Genomic DNA, 12,832 nt, shown 5'->3' with positions numbered 1-12,832 from the left:
CTTGTTTTCAAGATTAAAAAAAGAAGCTCCCACAAAGGAACAAAAACCTGTGTCTAAGGTAAAGTTTTTTTTACTTTATACCTTAAAGGTGTATACACTTGAAAGTATTATTAGTGTGATTAAAAAATTTTTTTCAATTTCAGTATGCATACATCAACAATATTTGGGATGTTGTGAGGAAGAAAAAAATTGAGATTTAAAGTTTTTTCACTAGATATAAAAATGTCTAGTCCTAAGTGAAATTTAAGAGTATTCTTGTTTTGACAAAGATGTTTTATGTTTCACTCGTTTGTTATTTAGTTCAACTAGTGAGTAACGGAGATAAATTTATGAATGAAAAATCCCCAAATCAGTAATATCTCAATTATTGGGTACACTGGAAAAATTAATCTTTCCAGGATAATTTTCTAGGATATTTTAACTGTCAAAAGGTTAAGCTAATTTTTAAAATAGAAATATTTTGAATATATTAAATATGTTTTAGCTATCTTAAACAAGTACTCTGAATGCAAGACTCAGAACTATCATATAAATGTTATTTACTGGACAGTCTAGTAGATGAGTGCAGAAATAGTTTTGCTCAACTACTTGCTCTCTTGTCAATTTATGTTGATATTACTTAATAACTGCCTTTTTTTGAGTAAAATTAAGTGAGGTAGACTTGATACTTACCTTTTGAATACTTTCTGTCTTGAGTGGTGAATAATATAAGTGAAATCCAGGCAGAAGTATCAGCTTTCTTCCAAACAGCTTTGTTTTGTAACATAGAAAGTTTTCTTTTGTTTAAAAAAATTTTAACTACAAATAAATTTCTTAACAGATGCAGGATTTGTTGTTGTTGTTGTTGTAATCTCTTTCTTCTTGAAGGAGTTTTGGTAGTTTGGTAGTTTCTGCTTTTTAAAAATTCTCCTGGCCGGAGATGTAATGGAGCAAATGTGTCATGTGATGCAGGGGTATACAAGCCAATATTTTGTCCCCAAAATAATTATGCCAAACTTGTGCATTGTTTAACTCATTATAATTTGACAGGAAAAAATGCTGCATACGTGAATTTAAATAAGATCAACTTTTTTAGTATTGTACAAAGGATATATATTTTAGGCGCATGGGAATTCAGTGAGCAAACAGGATATTCTTGTCTAGTCTAAAAACTATATTAAAATCACATACCATTACCTGATAGTATCAAGATAAAATGCATTTGAGACACTTTGCATGCGAATTCAAGATGATTACCAAATATTAAATGATATAATATCAAATGACAAAATACATTATGCTGAAATTGAAAAGATATTGGTACAAATAGATTACAAATTTTTATTACGCAGATTATCTGTGTGGATATTTTGAGCCAAGTGGAAGAAGCTAAAGCTTTACAATCAGTAAACATGACTGTATATAAAGCTATACACTTAATAAAAGACGTATCCCTTTGCTTACAACAACTGCAGGTAATTTTGAAAGTGTACTTGATGAACATGAAATTTCAGCAAGAGATTTGCATATTCTCAAATTTGAAAATAAAAAAAGAGTAAATAAATGAGAAATACATGAGTCATTGGATGAAGAGCATTGATAATTATGAGGACTGTGCTTATTAAATAGAACTTAAGATTATAAATGCCCTAATTTCATATTTTATATAGAGATATGAAAAATTCAGTGAAATTCTTTCAGATTTTAAATTTCTAAACTGGAGAAAAGTTGTTTTGTATAAATACATCAGATTTACAAAAACGAGCCACTAAGTTTGCACTTAAATATTCTGATGATTTAAGTTTATAGAAATTCCATGTGAAATAGTTGAAAGCAGCATTTGATATCAATAATATACAATCAAGTTTGTGTTTGGGTCTTCTACACTTTAGTAACATATTTTACTTAGTACAATTTTACACAGATTTGGGAATGTTATTCAAAAATTTTAAACAATTCCAGCCACAGTGGCATCCTGCAAATGAAGATTACTGTAAACTGAAGTTAATAGAACATTTTTTTATGATTGTTACTTGTTGAAAAGAAATTGTTATACATGGCAGTTTGCTCATTTCAAAACAAAATAAGAAAAGAATTAGATTTGAAAATATACTATTGATGTGTTTGCTTCCATTAACCAGAAGAATAAAATAATACTGTTTTTCACAGAAATAAAATGCTTGAATTTAAGGTAATGTGAGTTTAATTCACCTATTTTTAAATTTTTCAGTATTTTTCTGACTAATATTCTACAAAAAAAAAAAATTAAATACACAAAAATAGGCTGGGCACAATGGCACACACCTGTAATCCCAGCACTTTGGAGACCGAGGTGGGAAGATTGCTTAAATTCAGGAGTTCGAGACCAGCCTGGGAAACTAAGTGAGATCCTGTTGCTAAAAACAAAAAAAAAAAAAAAACAAAACAAAAACACACCACACACAAACAAAACTTATAGGGGTATTAATTTTTTCTTTCTCCTCAGGCACCACTATGGCTTGGTATAGTATTTATTGCAGAAAAGTTATATCAAAATTTTTGAGGCTGTTATGCTGAGCCAGAAAGTACCCCATGAGTTCTTTTTCTTTTCTATACCTTATTTTATTTTTCTGGAGTTAAAAATATGTATCTTTTTTTACACCTTTGTTTAGTTTTTTGTGCACCTGATGCTGGCTTTTTGGGTGTTTTTTGTTTGTTTGTTTGTTTTTTATGTTTCAGTTTATCTCTCTAACACTTGAAAATAGTTTTTCCAGTGTTCACACATATAAAAAAAATTGTTGGGGGTTGAGAGGGTTTCAGAAATATCCTAGACTCCCATCTCAGGTTAAACTAGTTGCACTGTAAGCATATGCTTAGTGTTGTTACGTCAAGATTATCCTTTGCTACTCTGTTGTGTTGGATGTTCTGTTTGCTAAGCCATGAATTATTCCTCATTTCTTGGCTTACTCATCATTTTGATAATTGTGTCCTCTACTAGCTTCTTCAGAAGGTGTGCCTCTTTTTTCAGTCCTTGCACATCTAAAAATATATTTATATGAATGACATTTTGGCTGAAGTACACAGAAACAATTCCCATGCTGTTTTTTAAATGTTGTTTTTACTGTCTTCTTGTATGCAGTATTTTTATTAAGTTTAATGCATTTCTTGCTCCAGTTTCTTGGTATTTAGGTTACGTTTTTTCTTTTTGGAAACCTTGGTGATTGTTTCTGTCACTGGTGTTTTGAAATTGCATGATATGTTCACCCATCGTCGTTTTTTCATTCATTACATGGGCATTTAGAAAGAATGGCTTCATTTTACACTTTTACATATTTCTTTAATGTCAAGCTTAATAGAAAAAAACTGGATTCTTGTGTTTCTGAATCCAGTATGTTGTGATACATAATTTTGGTTGAAATGTATGAATAATACCCAGCTTCACTCAGTACTTTAATAATCTTTTCAAATAATTGAGATTATTTCCTTTGATACTACACCAAAAGTAGAAAAGTAGAAGTTTTGGCCGGGCGCGGTGGCTCACGCCTGTAATTCCAGCAGTTTGGGAGGCCAAGGCGGGTGGATCACGAGGTCGAGAGATCGAGACCATCCTGGTCAACATGGTGAAACCCCGTCTCTACTAAAAATACAAAAAAATTAGCTGGGCATGGTGGCTCATATCTTTTTAATATTTTGTGTGACAAAATGCAAATATGCATAAGATACAACCGTTGCCTATTGAAAATATCTGGGTCTGTGATTGAGTTGTGAGTTCTACTTACCCATGTGTTTTTTATAGAGCACCATTTTTATTTTAAAGAATGATTGTCAAACTATGACTATTTAGACTTAGAGTTTCAGTAGACTTTGTGTGTTGTTTTTTTTTTTTTGAAAAATTAACAACGTGAGCCTGTCATATTAAGGAAAATAACTGACTGTATTTGTTTCCAGCAATAAAATCAAGCAAAAACTCCTACCCACCACTGATTAGATTAATGCTAATATTAATTAATGTGAGTGCTTGATATCATATAATGAAATATTTCAACATTTGGAAGATCTAGGGAACTCAGTGAACCAGTATGTTTCAAATGACCAATGTATGATGTTACGAAATTAGGCTTGGATAAAAGATCCCTTCAAAATGTAAAACAAACAGATTTTGATACAACAAAGCAAAAAAGTTCAGTGATGTGAAGTTAGATTCCACAGTGCAACAAGCAAAAAAAACTTCTACTTTTTTTTTTTGAGACGGAGTTTCGCTCTTGTTACCCAGGCTGGAGTGCAATGGCGCGATCTCGGCTCACCGCAACCTCCGCCTCCTGGGTTCAGGCAGTTCTCCTGCCTCAGCCTCCTGAGTAGCTGGGATTACAGGCACGCGCCACCATGCTCAGCTGATTTTTGTACTTTTAGTAGAGACGGGGTTTCACCATGTTGACCAGGATGGTCTCGATCTCTCGACCTCGTGATCCACCCGCCTTGGCCTCCCAAACTGCTGGAATTACAGGCGTGAGCCACCGCGCCCGGCCAAAACTTCTACTTTTCTACTTTTGGTGTAGTATCAAAGGAAATAATCTCAATTATTTGAAAAGATTATTAAAGTACTGAGTGAAGCTGGGTATTATTCATACATTTCAACCAAAATTATGTATCACAACATACTGGATTCAGAAACACAAGAATCCAGTTTTTTTCTATTAAGCTTGACATTAAAGAAATATGTAAAAGTGTAAAATGAAGCCATTCTTTCTAAATGCCCATGTAATGAATGAAAAAACGACGATGGGTGAACATATCATGCAATTTCAAAACACCAGTGACAGAAACAATCACCAAGGTTTCCAAAAAGAAAAAACGTAACCTAAATACCAAGAAACTGGAGCAAGAAATGCATTAAACTTAATAAAAATACTGCATACAAGAAGACAGTAGAAACAACATTTAAAAAACAGCACCACACCGGGCCTCTCCATAATGATTTTGAGACCATCCTCCTCAACAAAGCCGGTGTGGTGGCACATGCCGGTAATCCCAACACTTTGGGAAGCTGATGCAGGAGGATCCCTTGAGGCTAGGAGTTTGAGACTAGCCTAGGCAACACTGGAGACTTCGTCTCTACAAAAAAAAAAAAATTTAAACTAGCTAGTCTCGTGACACATACTGTAGTGCTAGCTACTCAGGAGACTGAGGTGGGAGGATTGCTTGAGCTCAGGAGTTCAAGGTTGCAGTTGAACTATGATTATGCCACTACACTCCAGCTTGGCCGACAGAAAAAAAAATCATGGAAAATTTTTTCTTTATGGTCGATCATTGTCCCCAGAGAGAAATCTAGATTCTAGCCGATGTGTTAGGTTGGGGAGTGAGTTCTCTGGGTGTTGGCATTCTGGAAGCCAGAGAGAGGGATTGTTAAGTATGTGGACTTTTACTAAATCTTTGTGTTTTCTCAGTACTTCATGCCTGCCTTCTGCTGTTCCTGGTGTTCATAAGTCTAGACTATCTCCAGTTCAGAAAGTTAACTTTTAGGCTGGGCATGGTGGCTCAGGCCTATAATCCCAGCACTTTAGGAGGCTGAGGTGGGCATATCATTTGAGGTCAGGAGTTCATGACCAGCCTGACCAACATGGTGAAACCCCATCTCTACTCAAAGTAAAAAGAATTAGCTGGGTGTGGCGGCACATACCTATAATCCCAGCACTGTTGGGGGCTGAGACAGCTGGATCACCTGAGGGGAGACCAGCCTGGCCAACATGGTGAAACCCAGTCTCTACTAAAAATACAAAAATTAGCCGGGCATGGTGGAGGGTGCCTCTAATCCCAGCTACTCAGGAGGCTGAGACAGGAGAGGCGCTTGAACTCAGGAGGTGGAGGTTGCAGTGAGATCGTACCACTGCACTACAGCCTGGGCCACAGAGTGAGAGTCTTTAAAAAAAAAAAAAGTAAGTTAACTTCTAGCCTCTTTGGTAAGGGGAGGGATAGGCACCTGTTGTATAAGTTGCAGGGAAGGAGCATTTAGATTTACTAGCAATGCTTAGCTATTACTTTTTATGTACTAAATAGTATACTGACCACCTGCAAATACCAGGTATTTTTGCTTCTCTGGGCAAATTGATTCTCTTCTCCTTGCATTCCTCCACCAAAGACATTCATTGTAACTTCCTCCATACTGCTAAATCAATAACCACTCCATTGACTTTCTTTCTTCTAAAAATTCATTGACATCTGTTTAGCAATTAGTATATTTTGTTATTTTCTTCATCTTTATGACTAAAAGTATTTTATGTCTTTGCCCTCATTTTAGCAGGGTTTAGAAAGGGTGAGTAGATAATGGTGTGTGATAAATACACCATTATCAATTGTATAGGCTTGAGTTGGTCTACCATAGTGGTTAAGAGGTAGACGTAGATTTGAATCTTTACTACTTATTGTGGTATTGCCTTTGTTCTTTACCATGATAAGTGGTACTTATTTCTCATGTATGAAAATAGTGTTTATAATATCTAATATGTGAATTAAATGAGATAGTGAATGTAATGTTCCAATATACTGACTGCTTCATGCATTATAAGTGCGCAATAGCTGGAAATTGTTACAAGTTGTTAGGTTGGCCTATGGCTTACTGAGTTTTTACTCTTTTCTTTCTTTTCTGCAAAACATTTAAAATAAGTAGAATATTTCTTACTTTGAGTACTGTTTTATATTTTTGATTTGACAGTGGAAGGGTTACCATGACTCAATATGAAATCATAAATTCAGAAATGTTTTATCTAAATATCTGTACTTAATATATTTATATAAAATAATATAGATGCATCTTGTTATTCAAATTCAAATTGTGTTTTACTAGTTTTCTATTTAAGTAATTGTAATTATGACCTCCATTTGAAATAGAGGTTAAGAAATGCAGACATTGATATGAGTGGGTAACGGCTTTTTTACCTTGATTCAGAAACTTTTGGTACACTGACATTTTTATAGGTTTGAAAACATTTTTAAAACCTGTGCATAATTGTGAGAATTATTCTACTTCTACTTTATATTTAATAAATTATTTTTATATTTCTTTGTTATATTAAGTTGCACACTTAAGTTTCTTTTATCTGGAAAGTTTGGTAATAATAAAATAATAATAATAAAGTTTGGTATAATAAAAATAGTTTTCTTGAAGATTAATTATGAATGTAAAAGAAAAGTATCATTAATTATTTCAGGAAATTACAAGACCTAACATGGCTGAAAGAGAAACAGAAACATCAAATTCTGAAAGGTAAATATAAGGAAAAACTGAATTTCTTAAAATTCAAGTAGACGAAATAACAGTTGAGTTGCATTATTGCATAGTTAAATGGCAAAGGACTTTAATTTTTTGTATATAGTGCTGTTTTCAGTATTGGCTCTTAATTAAAGTAAAATTTAAAAATTTTAATCCAACAAAAATATTCTCTAGGTCCTTGGTTTTTAAATCTTTTAAACACAGAGAGTATATTTTAGGTCGTTAAAAAACTACTTACTAGTAAGTAACATGTTGGCAGATTTTCTTTGTCCCTATTAAATGAAGACATTTACAAGATGCTACATGTTACAGGATGGGAGCAGTTATTGCGACTAGGTAATCTTAAGGTTTTTAAAAAGTATCTTCAAAAAGCTATAAGACTCCTTTTTTTTTTTTTTTTTTCTTTTTGATATGGAGTCTTCCACTGTCGCCCAGGCTGGAGTGCAATGGCATGATCTTGGCTCACTGCAGCCTCCACCTCCTGGGTTCAAGTGGTTCTCCTGTTTCAGCCTCCCGAGTATCTGGGATTACAGTTGTCAACCACCGTGCCCAGTAATTTTTTGTATTTTTAGTAGAGACAGTGTTTCCCTATGTTGGCCAGGCTGGTCTCAAACTCCTGACCTCAGGTGATCTGCCCACCTCGGTCCCCCAACATGCTGGGATTACAGGCATGAGTCACCACGCCCAGCCAAGAGTACTTCTATGGTAGGATCTCAAAGTTTCAAAAATCAGAGATTGGCTTTTAAAATTTTCATACTTCGGTAGGATTTTAAAGAACATAAGGTATGTCACAATCTTTTAGCAAAAGGAATGTGAACATCCTTTAATCCAAAGATGAGTAATTTTATTTTGTCTCTTAGGTAATTTCATCCATTTATATCTGTATGCTATATATTTTAACAGTAGGTTGCCTTTTAGTCTGTTGAGATTAATCTATTGCCCTTAAAAGCAAATTATGGATTAAGTTCTTATGAAGGTGTTTCTTATACTTCAATAGTAAAGTTATCTAGCTCTTCCTTCATTGGCATTTTTTATAAGTTCTGGGGGGAAATGTTAACAAAATATCAACTGAGGAGTTAGAAAATGCAGACTAGTCATCTCCATATTATTTAACATTTTCTGTAAATTGTAGTTAGTTCCATTATGATTTGAACAAAAATAAGAATTACACAAATTTGAAATGAGGAAAAAAATTACAGTCGTTTCATGTGGAATTGACCAGTTAAGGTCCAAAAAATTAGTTAAGAATGATGATTAAAATTAATGAGAGTATTGATTAAAATAGCCTGATGTAAAAAATCAGAATCTTTCTACTCTACCAATAACATATGATTACAAAATATAATGGACAAACTCATTCAATCATAATAGTGACAAAAATGATATAACTAATTGATCATAGCCAGTTGCAGAGTTCTTTGTTCCCTTCATTCCCATTGCTTCACTTGACTGCCTTAAAAATATCTATACCTATATATATAGAGAGAAATGTGCAGGATCTAAATGAAGAGAAGCAAAATTTTACTGTGATAAAAAATAACATATTAACTGATAGATGAACCATTTTACAAATTAAATTGTGAATTTAATAAACATTTATGGGATTGGTTTTGGAACCTGACAAACTTTAAAAAGATTCACATTTTGCTGCTTATTAATACCATAATGTATTTAATCATTCCTTTGTTGTTGGATAAGAGATTAGGTTTATGGCCGGGTGAGGTGGCTCCCACCTGTAATCCCAGCACTTCGGGAGGCCGAGGCAGGTGGATTACAAGGTTAAGAGTTCAAGACCAGCCTGGCCAACATGGTGAAACCCCGTCTCTAACAAATACACAAAAATTAGCCGGGCATGTTGGTGTGCGCCTGTAATCCCAGCTACTCAGGAGGTCAAGGCAGGAGAATCACTAAAACCCATAACGGGAATGTTGCAGTGAGCCGAGGTCGCACCACTGTACTCCAGCCTGGGCGACAGAGTAAGACTTCGTCTCAAAAATAAATAAATAAATAAATAAATATTAGGTTTTTAATATTCACTATTTTAAATATTGTTTTAATGAGCATCCTTGACAAATATTTTTACATTTTTAAAATATGAAATTTATGGGAAAGAGTTGTTGAATGTAGGTGATTTGTTTTATTCTAAAGTACACTGTTAATCAATAATTGTTAAAATTGGGTGCTGTTGGTTTAGGATAAAGACATCAGTAGAACAAAATAAATAGCAGAGAAATAGCCTTATACAACTAATAATTCAGTAAATAATAAGTTGCCCTTTGGAAATGTTGCTAGGATATTTGTGCAATTCATTGGGAAAACGTCTAAATGTCAGATAGATTAAATGTAAGAAATAAGGTCTGTATAATCATTAAATTTATTTTAGTAAAATAAGCATCTTTAGATCTATGTAATTGACAGGTAATCTTAGAAATCTTCTGTTTCTAATATTTTATGATTCACTAAATAGTTTCTGTTAACACATCAGGGCGAGAATAAACACACAGAAACACACACATATAAATATATATGTGCACAAACATGTATACACACATTGATGTGTGTGTATATTATATATTTACATAGTTTTTCAGGCATGTGTTTATGTTTTTTAAATTAGGCTATTAAAAATTAGAGAAATATGTTTGAATGCTTACCTGATTTTGTGTATGGAAAGACATTCTAAACATAAGAGGCTATTTACATCATAAAGGAGGCTAGAAATGGTGGCACTCATCTGTAATCCCATCACTTTGGAAGCAAGGCAAGAGGATTGCTTGAGCCCAGGAGACCAGCCTGGGCAACATGGCAAGACCCTGTGTGTATCTACAAAAAATTAAAAAATTAGCCAGGCTTGGTGGTGTGCGCCTATATTCCTAGCTACTTGGGAGGCTGAGGTGGGAGGATTGCTTGAGCCCAGGAGGTCAAAGCTACAGTGAGACATTTGCACCACTGTGTTCTGGTCTGGGTGACAGAGCAACACCCTGTCTCAAGAAAAAATAATAATAATAAAAAAGTATAGATTTCTCCAGATATATTTTTTGGGTACTTTTACAAGTTAGTAAGAATACTTAAATTTAAATTAGAAACAGGCAAGGGATATGAACAGATGAAAAATAACAACCAGGACTAAAACTAGTTGATAGATTTCTTTTAATATGTGACTCCAGAGTTTCTCTGAATCTTGCCTAGTAAAATGGCCTCCTTCTAAATTACAATGTTGTAGCAAGGAGTGGAAACTTGGATTTGTTTTCCATTTTGGTGGGCAAATGTACCTTGACTTTTTTTGTTTTAGACCATGTCTTTATTTTGATAGTATTCAAAAACATTGCTTTATGAAGAAATAGATAATAAATAACTTTATTTTTTCAGTAAACAAGATAAAGCTGCTTCTGCAGAAGAAAACAATGAATGTAATGCAAATTCATTTGAAGGCTCATCAACGACAAAATTAACAGTTTCAGATAAGGAAAATGATACCCGTCTTGCAGACCAGGAAACTGGCTCAAAGAAAATCTTCGGTGGTGATTCAAATATTGTTGCAGATAAAGTGGAAAAGGAAAAACAAATACAGCACGTTTGTCAGGAAATGGAGTTGAAGATGTGCCAAAGTTCAGAAAATATGATTTTATGTGATCGGATTAAAGATCACAACTCCAGTGAAGCCAGATTTTCTTCAAAGAATATTAAGGATTTGCAGTTAACATCAGATAATGTTAGCACTGATCAGTTTTTGAGAAAAAGAGATGAACCTGAATCTGTTAGTTCTGATGTTAGTGAGCAAGGCAGTATTCATTTGGAACCTCTGACTCCATCAGAGGTACTTGAGTATGAAGCCACAGAGATTCTTCAGAAGGGTAGTGATGATCCTTCACCCCAGACTGAAGAAGTGGTGTCTGAACAAACAGATAACATTCCTGGAGGAAATAACCCTAGCACAACAGAGGCAACAGTAGACCTGGCAGATGAAAAAGAAAGAAGTTGAAATTAGTAATTTAAGTTTCAGTGTACCAACAATAAGAGCATTTGGAACAGTGCGATCAGGTGAGCTCAGTGGTGCTGTCGTAGGTTCAGAAATGGAAATATGTAAGGGAGGTCACACATACACTTTACCTGTATGCTCAACCTATGTTATCAAAGAGATCAATTCACCAATAATAGCATGATTAGTAGGGATTCCCAAAAACATGGATTTTAATACAGGATTTTAATGGTGGTTACATTTGCAGTGGAGTGGTCTTGTTTAATGGTTTTTGAGGAAGTGGGATTTGGTTGCTGACATGAATTGATACTAGTTATATTGATAAAGCCGTTTAAACTTCCATCAGATCTAAGATAAAAATCCTTATTACCTGGATATCCTTTTCCATTAACTGAGAGGAAGGGATTTGGAAACCATATACTTTTTGAGAGTAATTGATTTAAAATAATGGCTGATTGGCATTGTTAATGAAGGCTTTATTTTGAGGATGATGCTGGTAAATGGAGCATGCCTAGAGTGCTAAATTGATCTAATTAGAATTTGGATGAACATAAACTTAATTTTGGATTTAATATAACATTCCAGTCTGTCAGACGCATGTAAGCAGAATATTTGAATCTTTGTACCTCCATACAAGTATTAGCCTGCCAGGCTGTAAGTTTACCTTAATTAAACTTTCAGTGAAAGTGGAATTATTAAGATATAAATTTATATTTGTGCTTTTTGTCAGTGTGTAAGCTGTGCAGAAATTCTTTGATGTATTAGTTGTATTAATGTAAAGTAGAAACCCATTGTTGAAACTCTTGTAGTTACTATGCTTTTAATATTGTTTTAATGATCTTCTTTAGAAATAGGCCCATAAAAATGGTCTGGAAGCCAAACCAAAGTATGGTATCATGTAGATATTGTAAAGCAGTAAACTGAAAACATGTCCTGGCATGTATTCAGCCATGTTTAAGTGACTTTTCTGAAACTGTAAAATAAAAACTTCAAATGGGACCTAAAACAGTGATGTAAAAAAACTGGTTTTGGAAATTTAGCCTAATTTATCTATAAGATGGCTGCTAAATTGATTTTTCGTTTTTTTTTTTTTTATCATCTAGAATATAATAGATATAGAAATGAATAATATGAAGAACAGTAGTTTGCTTTGAAGTACTAATAAACTTTTATTTAAAATGCTTCATTTTTACTTCTTAAAATGTGCTTTGAATTCATAAAATTTTGTTTCACTGAATGTTCAATGTTTTAAATGGCCATTAAAACTCTGCTGTATATAGTAGTTTTTGAGTAAATATTTGCAATAAAAATCTGTCCCCGAATAATTCTATTTTTCTGATCACTGCTTGATTCAGATTACCTTTGTTGCCTTTAGAAATTATATACTTGTTCAAAGAAATTTAATATAAGTGTTAGTGGTGAGGATTTCATTCCACATTCTGTAATTGCTGATACATTATTTTAAATTAGGACTTAAAGTAGAGGGGACAATATTGCTAATATTTATGAGAATAGATTTGCTTTATAAATTCTCTTCAAGAGAAATAGAATTTAATATTATATTTTTATATCTGCTGAATAATTTGAAGAGGCTAAATAGGCAAAATATATTATGAGTTATTTTGAAT

General features: G+C 33.5%; 1 protein-coding gene across 5 annotated transcripts in view; it reads left to right on the top strand.

Moving 5' to 3' along the window:
* ZNF280D (zinc finger protein 280D) overlaps nt 1-12,385 on the top strand; it is a 106,528-nt gene extending 94,143 nt beyond the window's left edge. For 4 of the 5 annotated variants that reach the window (XM_039469154.2, XM_039469157.2, XM_039469156.2 and 1 more), the window contains 3 exons: nt 13-58; nt 7,164-7,219; nt 10,595-12,385. In XM_039469154.2, coding sequence (XP_039325088.2) covers nt 13-58; nt 7,164-7,219; nt 10,595-11,207 — 715 coding nt within the window. In that variant the 3' untranslated portion in view covers nt 11,208-12,385. The remainder of the gene's footprint in view (nt 1-12; nt 59-7,163; nt 7,220-10,594) is intronic. The other variant, XM_074393823.1, reaches the window with a different exon arrangement.
* The last annotated feature ends 447 nt before the right edge of the window (nt 12,386-12,832 follow it).

This window comes from Saimiri boliviensis, chromosome 2 (genome assembly GCF_048565385.1).
Source record: "Saimiri boliviensis isolate mSaiBol1 chromosome 2, mSaiBol1.pri, whole genome shotgun sequence".
Lineage (NCBI taxonomy): Eukaryota > Metazoa > Chordata > Mammalia > Primates > Cebidae > Saimiri > Saimiri boliviensis.
The sequence above is the reverse complement of the archived record's forward strand: the minus strand, read 5'-3'. Positions and strand labels throughout refer to the sequence as shown.